At 50.8% G+C, this 19,557-nt stretch overlaps 1 protein-coding gene across 10 annotated transcripts in view; it reads left to right on the forward strand.

Annotated features, from left to right (window-relative positions):
- The window catches only part of EPB41L1 (erythrocyte membrane protein band 4.1 like 1), a 155,681-nt gene that overhangs the window by 91,519 nt on the left and 44,605 nt on the right, over nt 1–19,557 (forward strand). For all 10 annotated transcript variants that reach the window (XM_019484647.2, XM_059733227.1, XM_059733226.1 and 7 more), the window contains exons 3-9: nt 57–259; nt 4,626–4,790; nt 13,847–13,951; nt 14,072–14,114; nt 15,632–15,707; nt 17,309–17,527; nt 17,754–17,841. In XM_019484647.2, the coding sequence (XP_019340192.2) occupies nt 71–259; nt 4,626–4,790; nt 13,847–13,951; nt 14,072–14,114; nt 15,632–15,707; nt 17,309–17,527; nt 17,754–17,841 (885 nt within the window). In that variant the 5' untranslated portion in view covers nt 57–70. The remainder of the gene's footprint in view (nt 1–56; nt 260–4,625; nt 4,791–13,846; nt 13,952–14,071; nt 14,115–15,631; nt 15,708–17,308; nt 17,528–17,753; nt 17,842–19,557) is intronic.

Consider the following 19,557-nt stretch of genomic DNA (forward strand, 5'->3'; position numbering starts at 1 on the left):
AACCAGGATGATATTTAATTTTCTTTTATCCTTTGTCTTTGCTTATGCAAATACAGAATAAATAGTAACCATGACAACAGAGACTGGCCCAGATTCTGAGGTGAAGAATGCCCAAGAGGAAACTCCACAGCAACAGCTGGAGGCTGCAGCAAGTGGGCCGACCCCAGTGACCAGCAGCCCTGGACCAACAGCCAACAGCCAGGAAGCTGAGGCCAATGAAAAGCCCAGAGCCCACTCAGACTCCAGAAATGCAGAGCCGGTGAGTGGACAGTGGGACAAGTAGACACTACTAGATGCTGTGACCCAGGCAGTCAAAAGTTGGGGGTAGCTGAAAAGTGTCTGCTCTACAGCTGGCAGGTGTCCTCAGAAAAGCTCAGCCCTTGATAGCCATTCCCAACTAACTGAAGTGAATGAAGCTTCCTTCTCCCCGCTAGAAGCAATAGGTCTATCCAGAGCAGGACTGGGCCTCCTTGGTAGAGCATTATGGGAAGCTTGTCTATGCTGCACCTATTGTGCCTCTGGCAATTGCCCAGTACATTTTTCTAGTGCTGAATTCACCTTGCCAATATAAACAGTGCCCCTGCACAATGCAATAAGCCAGACTCACTGGGCCAAAATGGGCTGGTGCCACTAGTCGCCTAGGCTTTACACTACCTGGATGGCCCTGAGGGTATGAATGGTGGCATTATTAGCTTAGGAGAAGCCAGCTGCTCTATTTACCAACAGCTAGAGACCTGCTGAATGCAGCCAACAGCTGCACATGGAGCCAGCCCCCCAGTATCTCAGCTCTGCAGCCTCTTGTCCTTCTCCGGGTGCTCAAAATCTGTATTGGCCCACAGCTGACCACGTCTCCTTTGTTTTGTGGCCCACACACCCTGTCACTTTCACACCCTGCTGAGGGTTTGTGATCTGGAAGCTGATCTGTGCTAGATGCTAGCAGACTTGATTCAGTGTACTGGCCAGTGTGCTGAGGTGTTTGCAGGGAGTACAGACTTGCCTGCTGCCTGGCCTTGTCTGTCAATAATTGGACAAGCCTCTGCGATGGCCTAGCTGTGCCTAGCCTCCCTTGGACACTGCTTTGAAAACTCAGTTTGCCTCTTGCTGCTTTCCCCATAGCCACATCTGTCCTGCCCTCCCTGGCCAGAGTTCACACTGGCCAGCACAAATGGAACACCTGAGGCCTGATCCTTCCCAGCAGTAGGGCAGATGTTTGTAAACAGAAGCCCAAAGGAGAGAACAGCACTGCTGAGCATCTGCCCAAGTCACTACCCTCCAGCAACAGGGCCAAGGACAGCAAAGGAAGCAAGTAGCTAAATTTCTCAATGAGCTGAAACACTCTGGCAGAAATAAGAGGATCCTAGTGGCAGGTGACACTAGTGGCTAGTGCAGGGGCAGGCAATTATTTTGGGTGGAGGGCCACTTACTGAGTTTTGGCAAGCCATCGAGGGCCGGGGACAGATAAATATTAATTTTCTAAATTTTTTAGGGGCCCAGCAGACCAGATAGAATGGCTAGGTGGGCCACATCTGGCCCGTGGGCCGCATTTTGCCCACCCCTGAGCTAGTGGTTATCCCAGAGGCTGCTGTAACTTAAGTTTCTGCAAAAGTCCTTTGTTTTTCAGGCCCATCCTGGCACCTACAGTGTGGAGGGGAAAGGAGTGGACAGTATGGGGCCAGCAGTGCTGGCCTTGTGCATCCTACAGGATACGCCTTTGCTGGCAGAATCCTCAAGAAGCTCCTGTAGAGCAGCTTTCTGGCTGCTGTGAGTTGCGTGAACAAGGATCTGGCCCCACATAGGCTCGGACACCCTTGCTCTTCCCACAGACTCCAGGAGAAGGGGCTTCTCTAGAAAGTTTATTGCTGAGAACAGGTTTTCAAGACTTTTTCACCTGATGAAGCCAGTTCAGCCAGTGCAGAGGGAGCTCCATGTTACCTGCCTCACTCCCTGGTTGTCTTGTTTCTAGACTGGTGTTTCTCAACCTTGTTAAACTTAAGGCTGCCCTCAGAAAATGTGACCTCTTCTCTTTCACTCTTTTCTTGACCACCAAAAAATACTAGAGCAATTCTTCTGTTGCAAAGAACTCAGAAAGACTCCAGCAAGTCAGAATGCTTTTGACACTATGGATGCCTATTTCAAATACCTTGGTTTATTTAGTGAATCATGTTTCCACACTTAACAGTGTGTGTTGTCTGGCACCCTTAAAAGGATCTCATGTTTCCCTAGTTGAGAAATCACCATTCTCGATAAATCCCTGGCCCAGATCACCAGGCTGGCGTGGCACAGGGGCTGCCTGCCACAGTGTCAGAGCGGACCAGCCAAAACCTGCAGGCACAGCCCCGACCCTGACCCTGACCCGCTCTGCATCTGCTGTGGACCACCCACCCACGCTGAGCAACAGCAGTGACCAGGCAGAAGCTGCTGCTTAGCACTGGAGAAATGTGGTTCCGCCCCCTGACCGCTGCTGGGCCCTTCTTGCTGCAGCCACCCAGAGCCCATGCCTGGGCTGCCTTGTGGCTCCTCTCTGCTGTCATCACCACCTCCTCTGGGCCACTCAGTGAGGCAGCAGTGGCAGTGCAGAGGAGCCACAGGGCAGCCCAGGTGTGGGCTCCAGACAACTGCATCAAGAAGGGCCTGGTAGCAGCGAGGGGCAGGGGCCACTTTTCCCCAGTGCCAAGTAGCAGCTTCTGCCTGGCTGCTGCTGCTGCTGCTGCTCAGCATGGGCAGGCAAGTCCGGAGCAGGCACAGGGTGGGGCGGGGCTGTGTGCATGGTTTCTGGCTGGTCCAGAGCTCGTCCGCTTCTCCGGGTCAAGTTTGGAGTGCACACAGAGTGGGCAAGGGTTGAGGCTGTGTACAAAGGTCCCTGCCTGTACCACCAGGCTGGGCCAGCAGGCGATAGCAGCTGCAAGGAGCCATCATAGATTCTTAGATTCATAGATGCTAGGGTCAGAAGGGACCTCAGTAGATCATCGAGTCCGACCCCCTGCATAGGCAGGAAAGAGTGCTGGGTCTAGATGACCCCAGCTAGATGCCTATCTAACCTCCTCTTGAAGACCCCCAGGGTAGGGGAGAGCACCACCTCCCTTGGGAGCCCGATTCCAGACCTTGGCCACTCGAACTGTGAAGAAGTTCTTCCTAATGTCCAGTCTAAATCTGTTCTCTGCTAGCTTGTGGCCATTATTTCTTGTAACCCCCGGGGGCGCCTTGGTGAATAAAACCTCACCAATTCCCTTCTGTGCCCCCGAGCACTGCCTAGAAAAGCAGTCCAGCTGTGGAGCTGCCCCAGCCCTGTTGTGTGCCTGGTGGGGTGGCAGGATGTGCCTTGGGCCAGATGGTGCCTGGGCCAGGTGGGACCAAGGGACCCGCTGCAAGCCGAATAAAGTCCCTCTGCAGGCTGGATGCAGTCTGTGGGCTATATTTTGCCCACCCCTGATCTAGGTTCTCTCCTGGAGAAAACTCAAGAGATACAGCATAGGAAGCGGTGGTAAATACACTCCCTCACTACCTTTTCAGCATGTCTTGTCCCAGACTTGGAGAGTAGAAGAAAACATCTCTTAGGCACTTAGAGAAATAGGATATCTTAGCCATCGCAAGCGGACTGAGACACTCAGAACCTCTGCCTCTTGGCAGGGCTTATTGGAGTGAGCCTGCAGTTCTGATCAAAGGTGACATACTGCTCCTGGTGCTCGGTTTCCCGGAGCTGTACCAGGGTATTAGACACATACCTAGAGGCTGCCAAATTCACCAAGCTCCCGTTCCACCCTTTAACAAAGCCTGAACACCAGGCTCCAAGGAGTACCAGGCCAAATCTCCCTTTTGTGCCATGATGTGGGCAAATGCCTGATGTAGACCTGACTGGAGATGTGGACTTCATGTTCTTCAGTGCAGTCCAGGTCCTGTGGGTGCCTGTGCCAAAGCTACACAGGTGCTGTTTCTTGGTGCACCCAGGAAGCTGTGAATGTGACAGGACCATGCTTGCAAACAAATCCCATGTCCAGCAGAGCTATGCTTCCCTCCAGGCAGAGGTTTTCATGTGCAGCCCAGTGTGTTGATTTGAGGGCCAGGCTGTCCATGTCTGCCAGTGTTGTGACTAGAAAAAGGCAACATGTCATTAGGCCAGCGAGTAAGTCACTCGGTGCCAGTGGAGTGAAGGTGACATCTTGATCTCACTTTCATCAGTCAATCCAGAACAACTCACCAAACTTCTCAGAGTTACTGTGGCTGATACTGTCTTAGCTATCTGATCCCCCTCCATGATCTGCATCCCAACCCTGATTTCTGGTACTCTGGATTGGGTGGACCAACCCAATGAAAGCACCCTGCCCCAGCTTCCAACCCTGCTCTGGAAAGAGACTCCTCTAGCATTACTATTGCTCCACATGTCGAAAGGGGCAGGAAGGAAGGTCAGGGTCTCTCCCTACAGCTCCCACTTCAATGAGGGTTCAGAAGACACTGCAGTTCACAGCTCCTACTCCCTGGTGGACCTCTTCTTCTCATTGGCTCAGTGTGCTGTGTTCTGATACATCCCCCAAGCCCAGCATCTCCCTGATGGTTGTATAGGCTGAGTTTGCCAATGGTCAGGGCCCCAAATGGGTGCAAGGTAACAGTGTTGATTTCTCCCTCTCCAGGGTGCAGACATGGAAGAAAAGGACTACAGTGAAACAGATGGGATATCAGAGAAAACAACGCCCAGCAAGACCCAGAAGTCACCACAGAAAATCACCAAGAAGGCCAAGAGTGCCCTCTGCAGAGTGACCCTGCTTGATGCCTCGGAGTATGAGTGCGAAGTGGAGGTGAGCAATATGGATGGGTCTGTCTGTCACTCTGTCACTCCTTGCTCAGCCTGATTCTGATAGTCTGTTGTCCCCTTTCTCAGCCCCTGGCTTTCTAGCATGAGGCCAAGCTATTTTGCTCCAGAGAAGTGGCTTTGGCAGCATCAGCTGGAGAAGGTTTGCCATCGCTTCCCTCATGCTGTGTGGGGGCTGCCCAGAGTGGGAAGTCAGCCACCTGGTCTCAGCAGGCAACTGGCAGGATCCAGGCCATACCCCTCACTGTCCAGCAGCAGTTTTCAGAGCAAGAGGTCTAAACAGGCGCTGACTCTGGGCCACCGTCAGACTCCTTAGTATTGACAGGCCTTCCACTGTTGCAGGGAAGCCTAAGAAACCCCACAGTCTGGGCAGGAGATGCCTGCTGAGCTACATTTTGTGTGTGTTTCTGAGGGGTAAGGGTGGCAGAAAGGGGCCTCTCGCTTCTCACAGCCACCTTGTGTCATCGCTGATGTGTCAGCTGCACAGTCTAACAGCCTCATATTCCTCCTGACAGGCGTTCTCGTGCCTGTCATGGTTGACATAAAACAGAAACAAGGAATGGACCCAGGAGAGAGGAGCAGTGAAACACAGACGTGTACTCCCACACATGGGCACGTGCATTGGTAGACAGACATACACATTACTTTGCAGAGACTTCCCCAGATACTACCTGACTGCAGTGAGATGGTGACACTTAGGAGTCTTGGGCTCTGTTTTAGGCTTTCAGGGGCACAGACTGGAACTGGATGGGCAAGGAGACTGGGGCTGAGATGGGAAACCCAAGGAGTAGAGACTAGGACTGGCTTGGAGAAGAAAAAACAGAATAGAGAAAGAGACTGGGGCAGGTTTGGTGGGCATGAAGCTTCGGAAGAAGAGACAGAACAGTTTCTTTCTTCCCAGCTCCTCATGCAGTCTGTCTCTTTTTCTCAGCCTTCAGTTTTGCTTTTTATTACTGGTTCTTCTGTCTCCCTCCCTGGATTTCTTGTCCAGTCTGTGTTCTTCCCCATACCCTCAGTTCCTTTTCCAACTAGCCCAGATCTTTTGCAGCATACTGGGCTGTAGCAGTAGGAGCATTGCCAGCAGATCAAGGGAAGTAATTATTCTGCTCTACTATGCACTGGTGAGGCCACATCTGGAGTACTGTGTTCAGTTTTGGGGCCCCTACTATAGAAAGGATGTGGACAAGTTGGAGAGAGTCCAGCAGAGAGCAGTGAAAATGGTTCAGGAGCTGGGGCACATGACTTATGAGGAGAGGCTGAGGGAACTCAGCTTATTTAGTCTATAGAAGAGAAGATTGAAGGGGGATTTGATTGCAGCCTTCAACTACCTGAAAGGCGGTTACAAAGAGGATAGAGCTAGACTGTCCTCAGTGGTGGCAGATGACAGAACAAGGAACAATAGTCTCAAGTTGCAGCAAGGGAGGTTTAGTTTGGATATTAGGAAAAACTTTCTTACTAGGAGGGTGGTGAAGCACTGGAACGGGTTACCTAGAGAAGTGGTGGAATCTCCATCCTTCAGGTTTTTAAGGCCCAGCTTGATAAAGCTTTGCCTAGGATGATCTAGTTGGGAATGGTCCTGCTTTGAGCAGGGGGTTGGACTAGATTATCTCCTGAGGTCCCTTCCAGTCCTAATATTCTATGATTCTATGATCTTTCTTCACACTTTAGCCCCTCATTGGCTCTGTCATAGAATCGTAGGAAAGTAGGGCTAGAAACAACCTCCCCCTTCTCAGTGCAGGATCATCCCTGACTGAATCATCTCAGCCAAGTATCTGTCCAACCTGCTCTTGGAAATTTCCAAGGATGGTGATTCCACAGCTTCTAGGTAGCCTGTTCCAATGCTAAACTGCTCTTATAGTCAGAAATTCCTCCTAATCTCCTTTTCTGCAGCTTGAAGTCATTGTTCCTAATTTTGTCCTGTATAGCCAAAGAGAAAAAATCATCTCCATTCTCTCTGTAATGGCCCTTTAGGTATTTGAAGGCTGTTATCAAATCCCCCCAGTCTTCTCTTTTTCATACTAAATAACCTTAGCTCATTCAGCCTTTCCTCATAAGTCAGCGAGACTCAGCCTTTCCCTTCGCATCCTTTCTGTTTACTGGCCCTTAGCTCCTATCTGTTTCCCAGCCAATCTACCTCCTTTCTAATTTCAACTCCTCCCCACCTACAGTTATGAAGCTCCAGGAAGTATATAGAACATGTGGTAACTGCAGTTTTCCAAGGCTTATATTTTGGCCAGATTTGGATGGACTTTCACAGTGATGGCAAAAGACACATGGGTAATACAAAAGCAACCCTGCCACCCTTGCTAGATTTCACCTCCTACTTTGCTTCAAAAAATGGCAGCAGTATGGTTTCTGCAAGGACAGGTCACCAGAGTTTATAGTGGAAAAAAGCAGCTTATTTTTCTCTAACCTTGTTCTCAGAAATTACAAAACCATTTTGACTAAAACTTACCAAAGATTCCAGGCTGAGGCAGGCACCTGGGATATAAAATTTGAGCCCAAACAGTTCAAATTTGGCAGTTATAAGCAATGGAAAAGAGGGTCTTCTAACAAGAAGTGTCAGACCAGTGCCACCATCTCCACCTAAAAGTAGAAGGATGTTATATATTTGTGTGTGTATACTTTGTCGGGGTTGTTGTTTGTAGCCATGTTGGTCTAAGGACATAGGCAAACAAGGTTCTTTGGGTAAATGTGATATCTTTTATTAGACGAACCAAATTTAGTTGGTCTAATAAAAGATATCACATTTACCCAAAGAATCTTGTCTGTATACTTAGTGACACACAAAGGGACATGTACTTTCCTACACTCTGAGATGTAAAGATGCACAGCTGTACAGCCAGAAGGGTGTGTATGTATATAGATAGGCAAATGCATAGAGACTCACACACTGTATGTTTCAGAAACAGATACAGAGACCTACATAGAGAGACACACATTTATACCCATGTACACATAGATACACAAAGGCACACAGGTGTTGGAGGATGCTCTCAAGAACTATATGGGTTCTTATCACAGCCCCATCCTGTGATTTCCCCATATCCAGTGCATAGCTCTCCTTTGCAGTAAGCCAGGTAGGGCGGGAGATGTTTCTGTTGGTTAGGTCATGTGGGCAGACCTATGGGCAGCTGTGGGCACTGTGTGTAATAATGACAGCATACATGCCTGTACACACACATACGTGCACATATCCACATGCGGGCACATACGCAGACACAAGGATGGGCCCAGAAAACAAGCCTGACTCGTGTTTGTGTGGGCTGCCTGCTATTTGTATGTCACAGTGAGAAAAAAGCCTAGGCATGTGTGCATGGTTGCATGTGTGTGTGAACACTCTTAAATGTGACAACAGCTGGCATCATTAAGGGAGCTGATTGCAGTGTGCAGAGCTGTGATTAGCCCATCACAGAGAAGAGAGCATAGAGAGAACCACAGCAGGAGGTGCAGCTTTCAGCTCCTGCAAGTACCCCTGAGCTCAGGAGCCTTGCCACTCGGCCTCTTTGCAGATGTTACTGTGTGGGGCTGCAGTATGGGTCATTCTGCCTTCTTTATGGCCCAACTGCCTCCTCTGCCTGTTCGGGGGTGAGACAACTCTCTTGCCTAGCAGGCTGGCAGAACCTGCTAAACTAGAGGAGGTTTTTGTTGGGTCTGCCTAGTGGCATCCACAGCACACTGTACCCTGGAGCTTAGCACTTCTGATACTCCATGAGCTTTTGGCATATGGACTCACTGGTTCTAGTGTTGCTGTCGGCAGAGCATTTCCTGGTGGCTTGTGGAGAGCTGGCTTGTTTCCAGCTGCTCCATCATACTCAGAGATGGCTGAATACACTAAATGTCTTTTTCTGTCTGAACTATGGCTGGGATTACCATGGGGGCATGGTAGGAGGGGAGGGGTTTGAAGTAGATGATGTGGCTGCCTACAGTAGCAGGGCCTGGGCTTGCAGACCCAGGAGATCGCTTCCCGGCCTGGGTCCCTGTGCAGCATTGTCAAGAAGAGAGGAGCCCCCATGATCATAAATGGCAGGAGTGACAGAATCATGTGGTTTCAGTGAGGGTGAAATGGGGAGGGGGACGGGGGGTGGAGCACACACACTCATTGAGGGGAATGGCAGAGTTGTTGCAGATGGGAGGGCAGCATCACAAAGCAATTTCCCTACTAAGATGTGGTCCCTACAACAACAAACTGGCACCCACCTGGCCCCTAGCGTAGAGGGTATTAACCCCCGAGTACTGAACAGATGGTGGGGTGAAGTACAGAGAGGGAGAGTGACTTTCAGGGTCACGTGGAGAGTCAGTGTCAGAACTGGGACCAGATCTCAGGAGCCACTGGTAGAAGCGGCCAGAAACCAGTGGATTTTTCTATGAAAAGTTTCAAGTGATGAAATTTTTTTCTTGAAAGATCTATTTTTTGTAGAAATTACAAATGTCAATTTGGGATAAAAATCAGGTTTGGTTGAATTGAAATTACAGGTTCCCCATTTTATATATTTTTTGCTGGTTGATTCTTCCCTCATCAGGAAAAAAAGGGACAAATAATAAATGAAAGAAAGGACCCCCCAGAATGGTGTAACCCTCCTTTTCCCCATTTTGAATAAAGAGAATAAACTAAAAATGATCTGTTTAATTTGGCTGAGCTGGAAAAACCAAAGCATTTCCAACAAGACCAACTTTACAGAGGAAAACTTTAAATTTTCAAATATCAGTTTCCTCTTGGACTCACCAGTTCTGCCGTCCCAGTGCACTGTATTCTCACCAGTACATCGCTAGGTCACAGGTAGCCCTGTCAGATTCCAATGAATTTGGAATGGCAAATTCTGCTAAATACCTTGTCACAAGGAGACTGAAAAGGAAATAAGGTAAAGGCACAATGGGATCGAATGTGCAGCCCACATAAGTATGCTTCCTGCCGTGCCAAACATGCGTGGCAGGGGGCGCGGTTGTGGGATCATGCATTAGATCTCATTGTGACTTATTGCCCTACACCAGCTTCCACAGTTGCAAGCCCTGCAACTGATGCGCTACCCCTGCTGTGATCCTGCAGCTGACATTGGCTGCAGGGCTCACAGCAGGGCCAGCACTGGGAATTGTGCTGCCACCACAAGCTATGTTGGCTGCAGAGCTCGCATCAGGGGCAGTGTTCCCGGGGCTGCCCCCACCAAGCCCCTCAGCCAGTGTCAACTTCAGGGCTTGCAGCAGGAAGAAACTGCTGCCGCTGCAAGCCCCATAGCTTCTGAGGCTCACAGAGGAAGTGTTCTCCCCATTGCTCTGCCTTCCCACCCCCCCACTGTGAACCCCACAGTCTATGACCCTGCCTCTGCTGTGTCATCCAGTGAGCTCACAGGGGCGCAGCGTTCTCTCTGCTGCAAGCCCCATAGGTGACGAAGCTCACAGCAGGAGCAACACCAGGAACGCTGCCACCACTACAAGCCTTGTCATCCAAGGGGCTGACGTGGGTGCTGTACCCCTGTGGCTGAGAGCACTTGGCCCCAAGTTCAGTTAATGGTCTGCTTAGAACAAGCTACAAAGTTATTACACATTTTTTGTGGAATAACTTTGTAGTTGATTGCTTGTTTTATCCCTCGTTAACTATTTCAACGTGTAGCTAGATCACAGCTTAAGGCAGGAGTGGGGAACATATGGCCCATGGGCTAGAACCACCCTGCCAAGGGATTTTATCCAGCCCACAACAGGTCCCTTGGCCCCACCAAGACCAGGAGCTGGGGACAGCCTGATCCATGTTGCATGCAGCCACTCCTGCTGCCCCCAGGTATGCAGCAGGGCTCAGCTGTGTGGTGCAGTGTCCAGACTCAACTTCCCAGTGGCCCCGGTGACAGTGGCTCTCTCTGGCTGTTGCTACAGGTGTTGCTGCTGGCCCTAACCCTGCAGCCCAGACACCCTGGCCTGCCCACCCTGCACAGGCAGGGTGCACTCAGCTGAGCAGATGGGATGGGGCCATGGATGAGCAGGGAGTAGTGTCCAGGAGTGGGACAAGTGGCTGAGGCCAGGATTGGGACCGTGGGGAAATGACAGTGGAGGGCTGTGTGGGGAATGGATCACAGCTCTGCCCCCAGCCCCAGCCCCATACTGTCACCGCTGTGCAGTCGCAGCCTGTAATGCTCCTGGACAGTACTCCCCAACTGCCTGCAGCCCCATCCTAGCTGAATGCACCCTGCCCCTGGGGGTCTCAGGCTGGTCTCCATGGAGACCCTGCCTGCCTACTCTGTCTGGCACCCCCAGACTGGTTTAATAACTTACCACTTGGGGAGTTTTGGCGAGCTGCTGCGGGGGGAGGGGGGCGTGTTCTGAGCCAGCGCAGCGAGGTTGGGGGGAGGAAAGGGAGGGCTGACCCAGCTTGCAACAGCTCACCAAAACTCCTTAACTGGCCCTCTAGCCTAAATAATTGCATGATTAACATGCAATATGTGGAGGGGACCTTAGTGCCCTATACTCACCAGGGAGGTTTACACTTGCCCCTGAGAAGTGAGCAGCTGGATTTTTTTAATCTTGGTTGCAGGTGCAAGTGAACTAGAAGTTTAATAGATGGAGCAGACATCAGTCCAGTCCCAGGCTGTAAGTCTCAGAAGTCTTATTTGCTGGGTATTAATGAATGTAAGACCATGGCCTCAAGTTTTTCATAGATGAATGGGAATATGAAGTCCTCCAGTGCAGCTGGTGTGAGGACAAAGGTCTGGACCTAGGACTGAGTCAGTGAAGTTTATCCCTTTGTTCTCAGCACTCCAGGAGCTCCATACTTAATCTGTCACTTTTAACAATGCCATTTGTTACAAAAAGCATTACTTCACTGCAGAACAACCGATTGTCACAAAGATGAAAGTGCCCATAAGCAAGTAATAGCTTGGATCACAATTGCAATTGTAATGATCTTTTGAAGTTGCAAAGATGAACCTTTCTGAGCCCTAACACGGCATGTGGATTTATTAATTCTTCCTAGAAGTCTGTGATTAATATTTACCTGACAACAAACATGCATGGACACGCAAACAAATATCTGCATCCTACCCAGCACACATGCTGTGTCTTGCTGTTTCTTTATCAGAATGCTACTCCTATGTATAGTGTAAGTAGCAGCAAGTTAGTGGCCTGGCACCCTCTTGCCTTTTGTTGCTGGTACGGTTTTTGTTTATAGAACAAGCTATCACTAACAAACTGAAACTTTGAAAAACTCCATTTGTAGCTAAGTCAAGTTAAAAGTCCAGCATTGTTGCCATGTTCCAATCACCATATCAATCAGCGAGGAGCCTCAACCAAGGAAAAGGTGGTTTTTTGGTATATATTTGCCTTAGTTGACTGGACTGCAATGTGTAAAATAGCTGGCATTAAAAACACCCCTTGCTTCAACAAACTGTGATATGTAAAATGCCTAGCTCAAAAAAAAATGAGAAAGAAAGAGGAGCCCAGAGATGAGGACTACAACTAGTAGAGGAATGAAAAAAGTTCCCATAGCAGGAAAAGTCTAAGCCTTCTATTCAGAGAGAAGGCAAGTTGGAGAGGATATGATATATATACAATAATGGATGGTTTTGGAGAAGGGACATCAGAAGCTCCCATTTACTAAATCTGATACAGAAGGGCTAGGAGACAGTAAAATTAAAGGACACCACGCAGAAGAGATCAAAGGAGATCTTTCTTTTCTCCATGTAATTACGCTGTGGAACTCACTGCTGTAAGCTAGCAGGAAGGCACATTCTTGGTAGGATTTGAATGGGGGTTGAATATTTAGTGGAATAATGAGAACATCCATGTATGTAATGGAATTAAAAAGGATAAAGATAACGTGATAGGGAGTAAAAATCTTTCTGTCCCAGGGCAATAGCTAGGTGCTGACCAGCAGGGTCAGAAAGGAACTCCTGTCTGACAATTCCAAAATTGTAGACTTTGAGGTTTTGTGAACTTTCCTGCTAAATGTCTGGTACCGATCAAAGACAGGTTTCTGGACTAACTGGATCCCTGGTCTAGCCTGGTACCACAACCTCTTAGGAACTGGGAGGTGTGACAGCATTAGCTCGATCCCTGCTGCATCCCATCTTTGAGTACCAAATGCTCATGCTGTCCTATAACAGGGTACTAGGGCTTTTTTCACCTGCTGCATTTGCAGGTATTAGAGCCCTGGACATTGCTGCTGATGCTGTTCATTGCTGCAGGCACATGAGCTCCACCATGGATCTGGGTGAGCTGGTTTGGCTCTCTAGGAAGAGGGCATTAGAGCACTAAGGCAGAAGAGTATTCCTGGAGGAATACCCCAAGTGCAGCAACTGAGGCAGGGAGCTCTGGCTGAGGCTTTAGCTGTGTCAGGATTTCTAAGATCCCAGTAAGGTAAAGCCCACAAAGTGCTGAGTGTGGACGCTGTCTGAGTGAATCCCATTGCACTGTCTGGGAGGCACTGTGCATTGCTATGGCAAGAGATACATGCCTGCAACCACATCAGTGGTTCTCAACTATGTCAGATTCAAGGCACCCATCCCTAACTCTTCAGAATATAGCAACACATGATTTAAACTTATTTGACTGATTTCATGCATTTTTGAGACAGGAATTCTGTTGCAAAGACCTCAGAAAGACTATGGCAGTTCAGAATGTTTTTTACACTATGGATTTCTGCTTGAAATCTCTGGGTTTATCTTTTGAACCATGTGTAGGTGCTTGCACACCTAACAGTGCTAATATTGCACAACACCCTATGGCACCCTTAAAATCTTCTTAGGGCACCCCATTAGAATCACTGTACCACACCCACAAAGAATCCAATATCAGCCTCCTCTCCTTGATCTCTCTAGGATGGCTGGTGCCCAGGGGACACAAGGGCAGACAAATGTGTCCTGGCGCTGTGACTGTGCTCTATTCCTGTGGGTTGCAAGCATGTGGTAGAGACTTGCATCCTGCGGGCATGTGGGTGAAGCTTTTACATTCCACTTGGCAGCTGCAATGTGACAGGCCTGGGAACAGGGAGGAGAAAGACACCCAGGTGCTCTGGCTGTAACTTGCGCTTACTCCCCTGCCCATTTGTATGTCTTGCAGAAGCATGCCCGGGGTCAGGTGCTCTTCGATATGGTGTGTGAGCACCTCAACCTGCTGGAGAAGGATTACTTTGGCCTGACATTCTGTGACTCAGACAGCCAGAAGGTAAGTCCAGAGAGCACGTCCCTGGGTGCAGCTGTCTTGCTAAACCTTCTGCAAACCCACCACCCTCTGCCAGCAGCTGCTGTGACCCCCCCCCTGACACTCTGTGCCTTACTGTTTCAGAACTGGCTGGACCCCTCCAAGGAAATCAAGAAGCAGATCCGCAGTAAGTAGCCCATGGGGGTCCAGAGCAGTTCAGTCACTCCTTGCATCAAACTTTCAAAAAAACTCAGGCCCAGCCAAGATTGAATCCCTATTTGAGTTAACAAGGTGGTAACTGCACTGCTTTGGTGCAGCTTCCCTAGAAAGAAAAGAGAGGAAGGACAGAGTCTGTGACAGAAATAAGACCCAAGATTCTGGTTCTGAAAGGTACCAAGCACTTGGGAGTCCAGCTGAGGTAGAGGTGAATTACAGATGCTGCTCAACATTTCCAAAGATCAGGCCACTGTTGTCATAGCAGAGGAAAGCTGGAGAATACCAGGGATGGATGGCATGCCCAGTGCTCTATGTTCCACTGGGAGAGGGGGCATGCTGACACCCAGAGCAGTGCCATGTAGCAGGTGCCCCATGAATGCCAGGTTCCTTACACCTTTCTTTTTGCAGTTGGCTGGGAAATTTCTGCTTTTCCTTAAGCCTCCTGATAACACACTGCTGGGCCTCCCTGGGTGACTCTTCTGCTAACACTAGTGTCAGTCATGGGTGACTTCCATGAAATCAGTGGGATGATGCTGGTGTGAGGAAAAGGAGAATTGCTCCACCCCTCCCCATCATCTGCCTGCCTTGGAGTCTTGCCTTGGGAGGCATTGGAATCAATGGAGAGGTTGAGGTCTGCTCTCTGCCAAGGGGGCCCAGCTGCCTTCCGCCAGTGAGGTTTGCAAACCCTGGGGGCCAGTCCATGACCTTGGCTGCTGAATTCCCAGGTGGGAGGATGTGCCACATAATACCACAAGTCATTACAATGACCACATTCTGTTGGGGGCTGCAGAATACCTCTGGCCAGGCAAGAATCCTTACTCTTTCCATCAGCAGTGAATATTTTCAGCACTGTTTATATATAGAGGTAGGAAACGCTCAGTATCCAGTCCGGCTGAGTCAGATGTCCATCCTGCCACGTCCGTGTGGCAGTTCCACAGAGAGAGGGCTTCTTTCCTTGCTCTGGGATTGTCTGGGGAGAGGCTGGGCTGCATGGAGAAGACCACTTACAGCAGGTTCGAGTCCTGGCCAGCTGTAGGAGGATTGCCCTGGCTGGCTGTGTGAAGGTTCCCCTTGGGTCAGGGGAAGGGTAGCTGGGCTGTGCAGAGGCATTGTAGGATGGATCTCTCCCACAGCAGACCCCAGGTAACCTTGCTGGGAAATACAGGGCTTGTTGCCATGGCAACAGGAAGATGTCGAGCTTCTGCTCTGAGCAGAGGAGGAGATGGAGCTGGTGTCCACGATCTCCACCTGCTGGGTCAGCTGGGAGGCAGCCTCCACAAAGCCACGCACACCTTGGTGCTCAGCCCCAGGGAGTTGCCTCTTTCCTGCTCCAGGGATACTGGGCATCAAGGTGGGGTGGAATGCAGCCTTGGACAAGGACACCTGAGCAGCAAGGGTCAGGCACACATTGAGTCTGGGGTAGGTGCTGGGGGGACTGTGTCCTGGCCAAGCAGATGCCCCCTTCATCCTGTTTCTTCCTTTTGGCAGGTGGCCCCTGGAACTTTGCTTTCACTGTTAAGTTCTACCCCCCTGACCCTGCCCAGCTCACCGAGGACATCACAAGGTGAGGCACCAAGGGGTAGTCAGTATATTATAGTGCTCATTTTGGGAAAGAGACAGCAGCTGGCCAGGGAGCCAGGGGTCGTGTGGATGGGGCCATGTGTGTTTGTGCATGTGTGTGAGAAACTTCCCTGAGAGCCAAGGTGTGTCCATAGTATGTATCCATACTTGAGGATGTCTTTGTGTGTTGGGGTGACCTGGTGTAGGGGATGTGACTATCCTACTTGTCACATGGGTTGGGTTAGTGTCAGGGAAGGGAATAGCTCATTGTGTGGGGTGAGTGGGAGTGTGGGACATGGCTGTGTGCTTGCACCTGCATTTGAAGGGGAGGCTGGTTCATTGTGTCCAGGCCATGACCATGTGATGCCCCATTTGTTCCTGTGACTGGGGATTATGAAGGCACTAGGTGGGCAGATCTGACCTGAGTGCAGGGCTGTAGGGTTGTGGGGTCTTCTTGGGTGACCTGCTAGGTGGGGTGGTCCTGTTTGACTGTAGGTATGGGATCCATCCTGCTTGCAGGGCCAGGATGTTATTTTCCCACCCTCTCTGTTACTTTGGTGGGTTTGAACTGCACATTCTGTGACTCAGACAGCCAGAAGGTAAGTCTAGGGAGCACGTGGGGTGGGTAAAATATGGCCTGCAGCCCAGATCTAGCCAGCAAAGGGATTTTATCCAGCCCGTGGCAGGTCCTTCAGTCCCACCTGGCCCAGGCACAGGGGGCAGCCCAGGCCAAGGTATGTGCAGCTGGTCGCATCACCCCCGGCATGCAGTGGGACTGGAACGGTGCAACATAGCAGCTGGACTCAGTTCTCCAGCAGTTCACTGGCAGTGGCTCACATCCCAGCCTTGGGGATGTAGGTCTGCCACTGCCAGTGTTGCCACCAACCCCAGTCCAGCTGCCCAGGCACCCCAGTCCATCTGCCCTGCACCCACTGCTGGGGGTACCAGATGCAGTGGGTGAGCAGGCAGGGTCTCCATAGAGACTGGCTCAGTGCCCCTGCAGACAGGACGCACTCAGCTGGTTGAATGGGATGGGGCTGTGGGCAAGTGAGAAGTAGTGTCCGGAAGTGGGACAGGCGGCTAGGGCTGGGATCAGGATCGAGGGGTAGTAAGAGTGCAGGGCCATGTGAGCAGATCACGGCTCTGCCTTGGGCCCAGCCCTGTATTGTTACTGCCCTGTGATCCCAGCCCATCATGCTCCTGGATGCAGGTCCCCCATCGCCTGCAGCCCCATCCCATCCACCCAGCCAAGCATGCCCTGCCTGCAGGGGTCCCAGACCAGTCTCCATGGAGCCCCTGCCAACTCACTCTGTCTGGCATCCCTGGACTGGTCTAGTAATCTACCACTTAGGGAGTTTTGGTGAGCTGTTGTGGTCCGGGAGGATGGGAGGGGTTCTGACCCAGCATGACCCGAGAGGATGGAGGTGTGGACCTGGCCCACAACAGCTCACCAAAACTCCCTAAGTGGCCCTCCAGCCCAAATAATTGCCCATGCCTGCCCTAATATTTGCCGGAAGGGCTCATCGGCCTGCTTCTTCCTGGGGAGAATTTGACTGTGTTCTTGTCCCTACTCCTACCACCTGACCCCTGCTTCTCTCCCCTCAGGTACTACCTATGTCTGCAGCTGCGAGCTGACATCATCACAGGGCGCCTGCCATGCTCCTTCGTCACACACGCCCTGCTGGGCTCCTATGCCGTGCAGGCAGAGCTGGGAGACTATGACTCTGAGGAACATGTGGGCAATTATGTCAGTGAGCTCCGCTTCGCGCCCAACCAAACGAAGGAGCTGGAGGAGAGGATCATGGAGCTGCACAAGACCTACAGGTGAGCTTCTCTGCAGCCCTGGTGCTGCACTTACTTCCCCAGGCTGGGATGTGAGTGGTTGAGACCTGCATGCAGCTGCTTATACAGCAACTGAAGGGGCCCTGCTGATAACATCCCATGTTCAGCTCCCTGGGCAGGCACCTGGTCCTCCACACAGTACAGCAGTGGGGAGGGAAGGGGAGGGTGTTCCTTATTAGTCTTTTGTTACTCCCTATCTCCTCTGCAGGGGCATGACACCTGGTGAAGCAGAGATTCACTTCCTGGAGAATGCAAAGAAGCTCTCTATGTACGGTGTTGACCTGCATCATGCCAAGGTACTGGGTCCCATGGACCTGGAGTGGAGACTGAGACCAGGAAATGTTCTTGGACCCTCTTGGCCTCTCTCTGCTCCCCCTTAAGTTCCTGTCTCTCCCTTCCTCCCTCTCAGAAGTTCTTTATCAGTCTCTCTGGCCTCACCCCTTCAGCCTACAGCAGCCTCTGTCTATCATGATGCTTCATGGGTCCTCCTATATGCTTTGATGTTGTTCATGTGATTTCCTGCCTTCCATTTGCATCATCCCAGTGTTTAACATTCTTAGGGAGTAGCAGCACTGAAAACTTCCAAGCTGGAGTGAAAGGAACTGGAAACTTCTGCATGCTCATTTGGGGCCTCCTTACTGTGATATCTGGGACCAAAGGGCACCCAGGAAATGTGGTCAGTGCAGAAAGATGACCAGTATGCAGCAGCCTGGTCTGCAGATCTGAGCATACATACAGGCCGCATCTACACGAAATGCAGACTGCATAGTAACGTTGCATGGCAGGGAGTGTGATGCGACTCTACTGCACAGTAGTTTTCAGGCAACTGCTCACTTAGCATCACAAAAAGGCCATTTGGCAACAGTACTGCACAGTAACTCTGGTTATTGCACAGTCATTTAGTACTTGTTTATACAGCAGCTCATGTATATGGCCATAGTGCTCCCACTCCCCTGTCCTGTGGGCCTACCCACCCTGGTCTCTGAGAAATCACAGCAGCTCTCTGCTGCCCCCTAGTGCTTGAGCCTGCAGAACAAACTGACAAGTCTAGGGTGCACTTGGAGATGGTCTGAGTTGCTTTCTGTGGTGTGTGTTATACACAGTAAGCTTATCCTATAACCAGTTGCCAGGCCTTTGCAACAACAAGCCTGGGAAGTCCTGCTCAAAGGAAGCCAGGATGGTCATTGTTGCACCTAGGGTCACAGGCCAAGCTATCAATCCAGGCCAGGTTGGCAGCAGATGGAAGCTGTCACAAGTTGGGATTCGCTTTGGCAGCTTGTCAGAATGCACAGGTGGTTCTTAGCCTGGTTCTCAGTCCACAGGTATCCACATGGCACTTGGCATTAGCCATCTCAGCAGTGGAGCCCAGAGTGACTAGGCCTCGAAGACCAAACTCACTCCCTTGCAGACCCAGCACAGAGTCATTCCAGAGCAGGCTGGAGCCTGCAGGCAGGCCAGTGTGGGGGTAACTTGCACTTGCTCTGATTGTACTGCCTCTGCCCTCTATGCAGACAAGCAGCTTCAGTTCCCAGGTCACTTTAGAGTCTGGAACTTGGACCTGGGCTACAGTAGTGTATTTTGCTAGCAAAACCTTCCCCCTCAGCACTGCCTCACATCCATCCACACTGTTTGAGTCTCGCTGATAGACCCTTTGACTTTGACTGGCAGGGACAAATCAGCTCTGTGAGCAGCATAAGTACTCTAGCAGTACTTCCTGCTGTTCCACTGGCACCGTGAGCAGCATAAGTACTCTAGCAGTACTTCTAGCTGTTCCACTGGCACAATGTTTGTGTGCACCTAGCAGTTTCCAGATTGGAATAAGCACCCTTCTAGGAACACTTGAATTCGGCTCCCCAGGGGGTCACAGTGACTGGAAGTCTCATTCCCCATTTGCAATCCCAAGTATTATATGAAAACACCTCTTTCCCTGCCTCCTGTCCAAGCACAAGCCTGGCTCCAGTTGCAGCTCCAGCGTGCTCTGGGGCTGCTGTGTGGTCTGCAAGAGAGGTCCT

Source organism: Alligator mississippiensis, chromosome 9 (genome assembly GCF_030867095.1).
Source record: "Alligator mississippiensis isolate rAllMis1 chromosome 9, rAllMis1, whole genome shotgun sequence".
NCBI lineage: Eukaryota > Metazoa > Chordata > Crocodylia > Alligatoridae > Alligator > Alligator mississippiensis.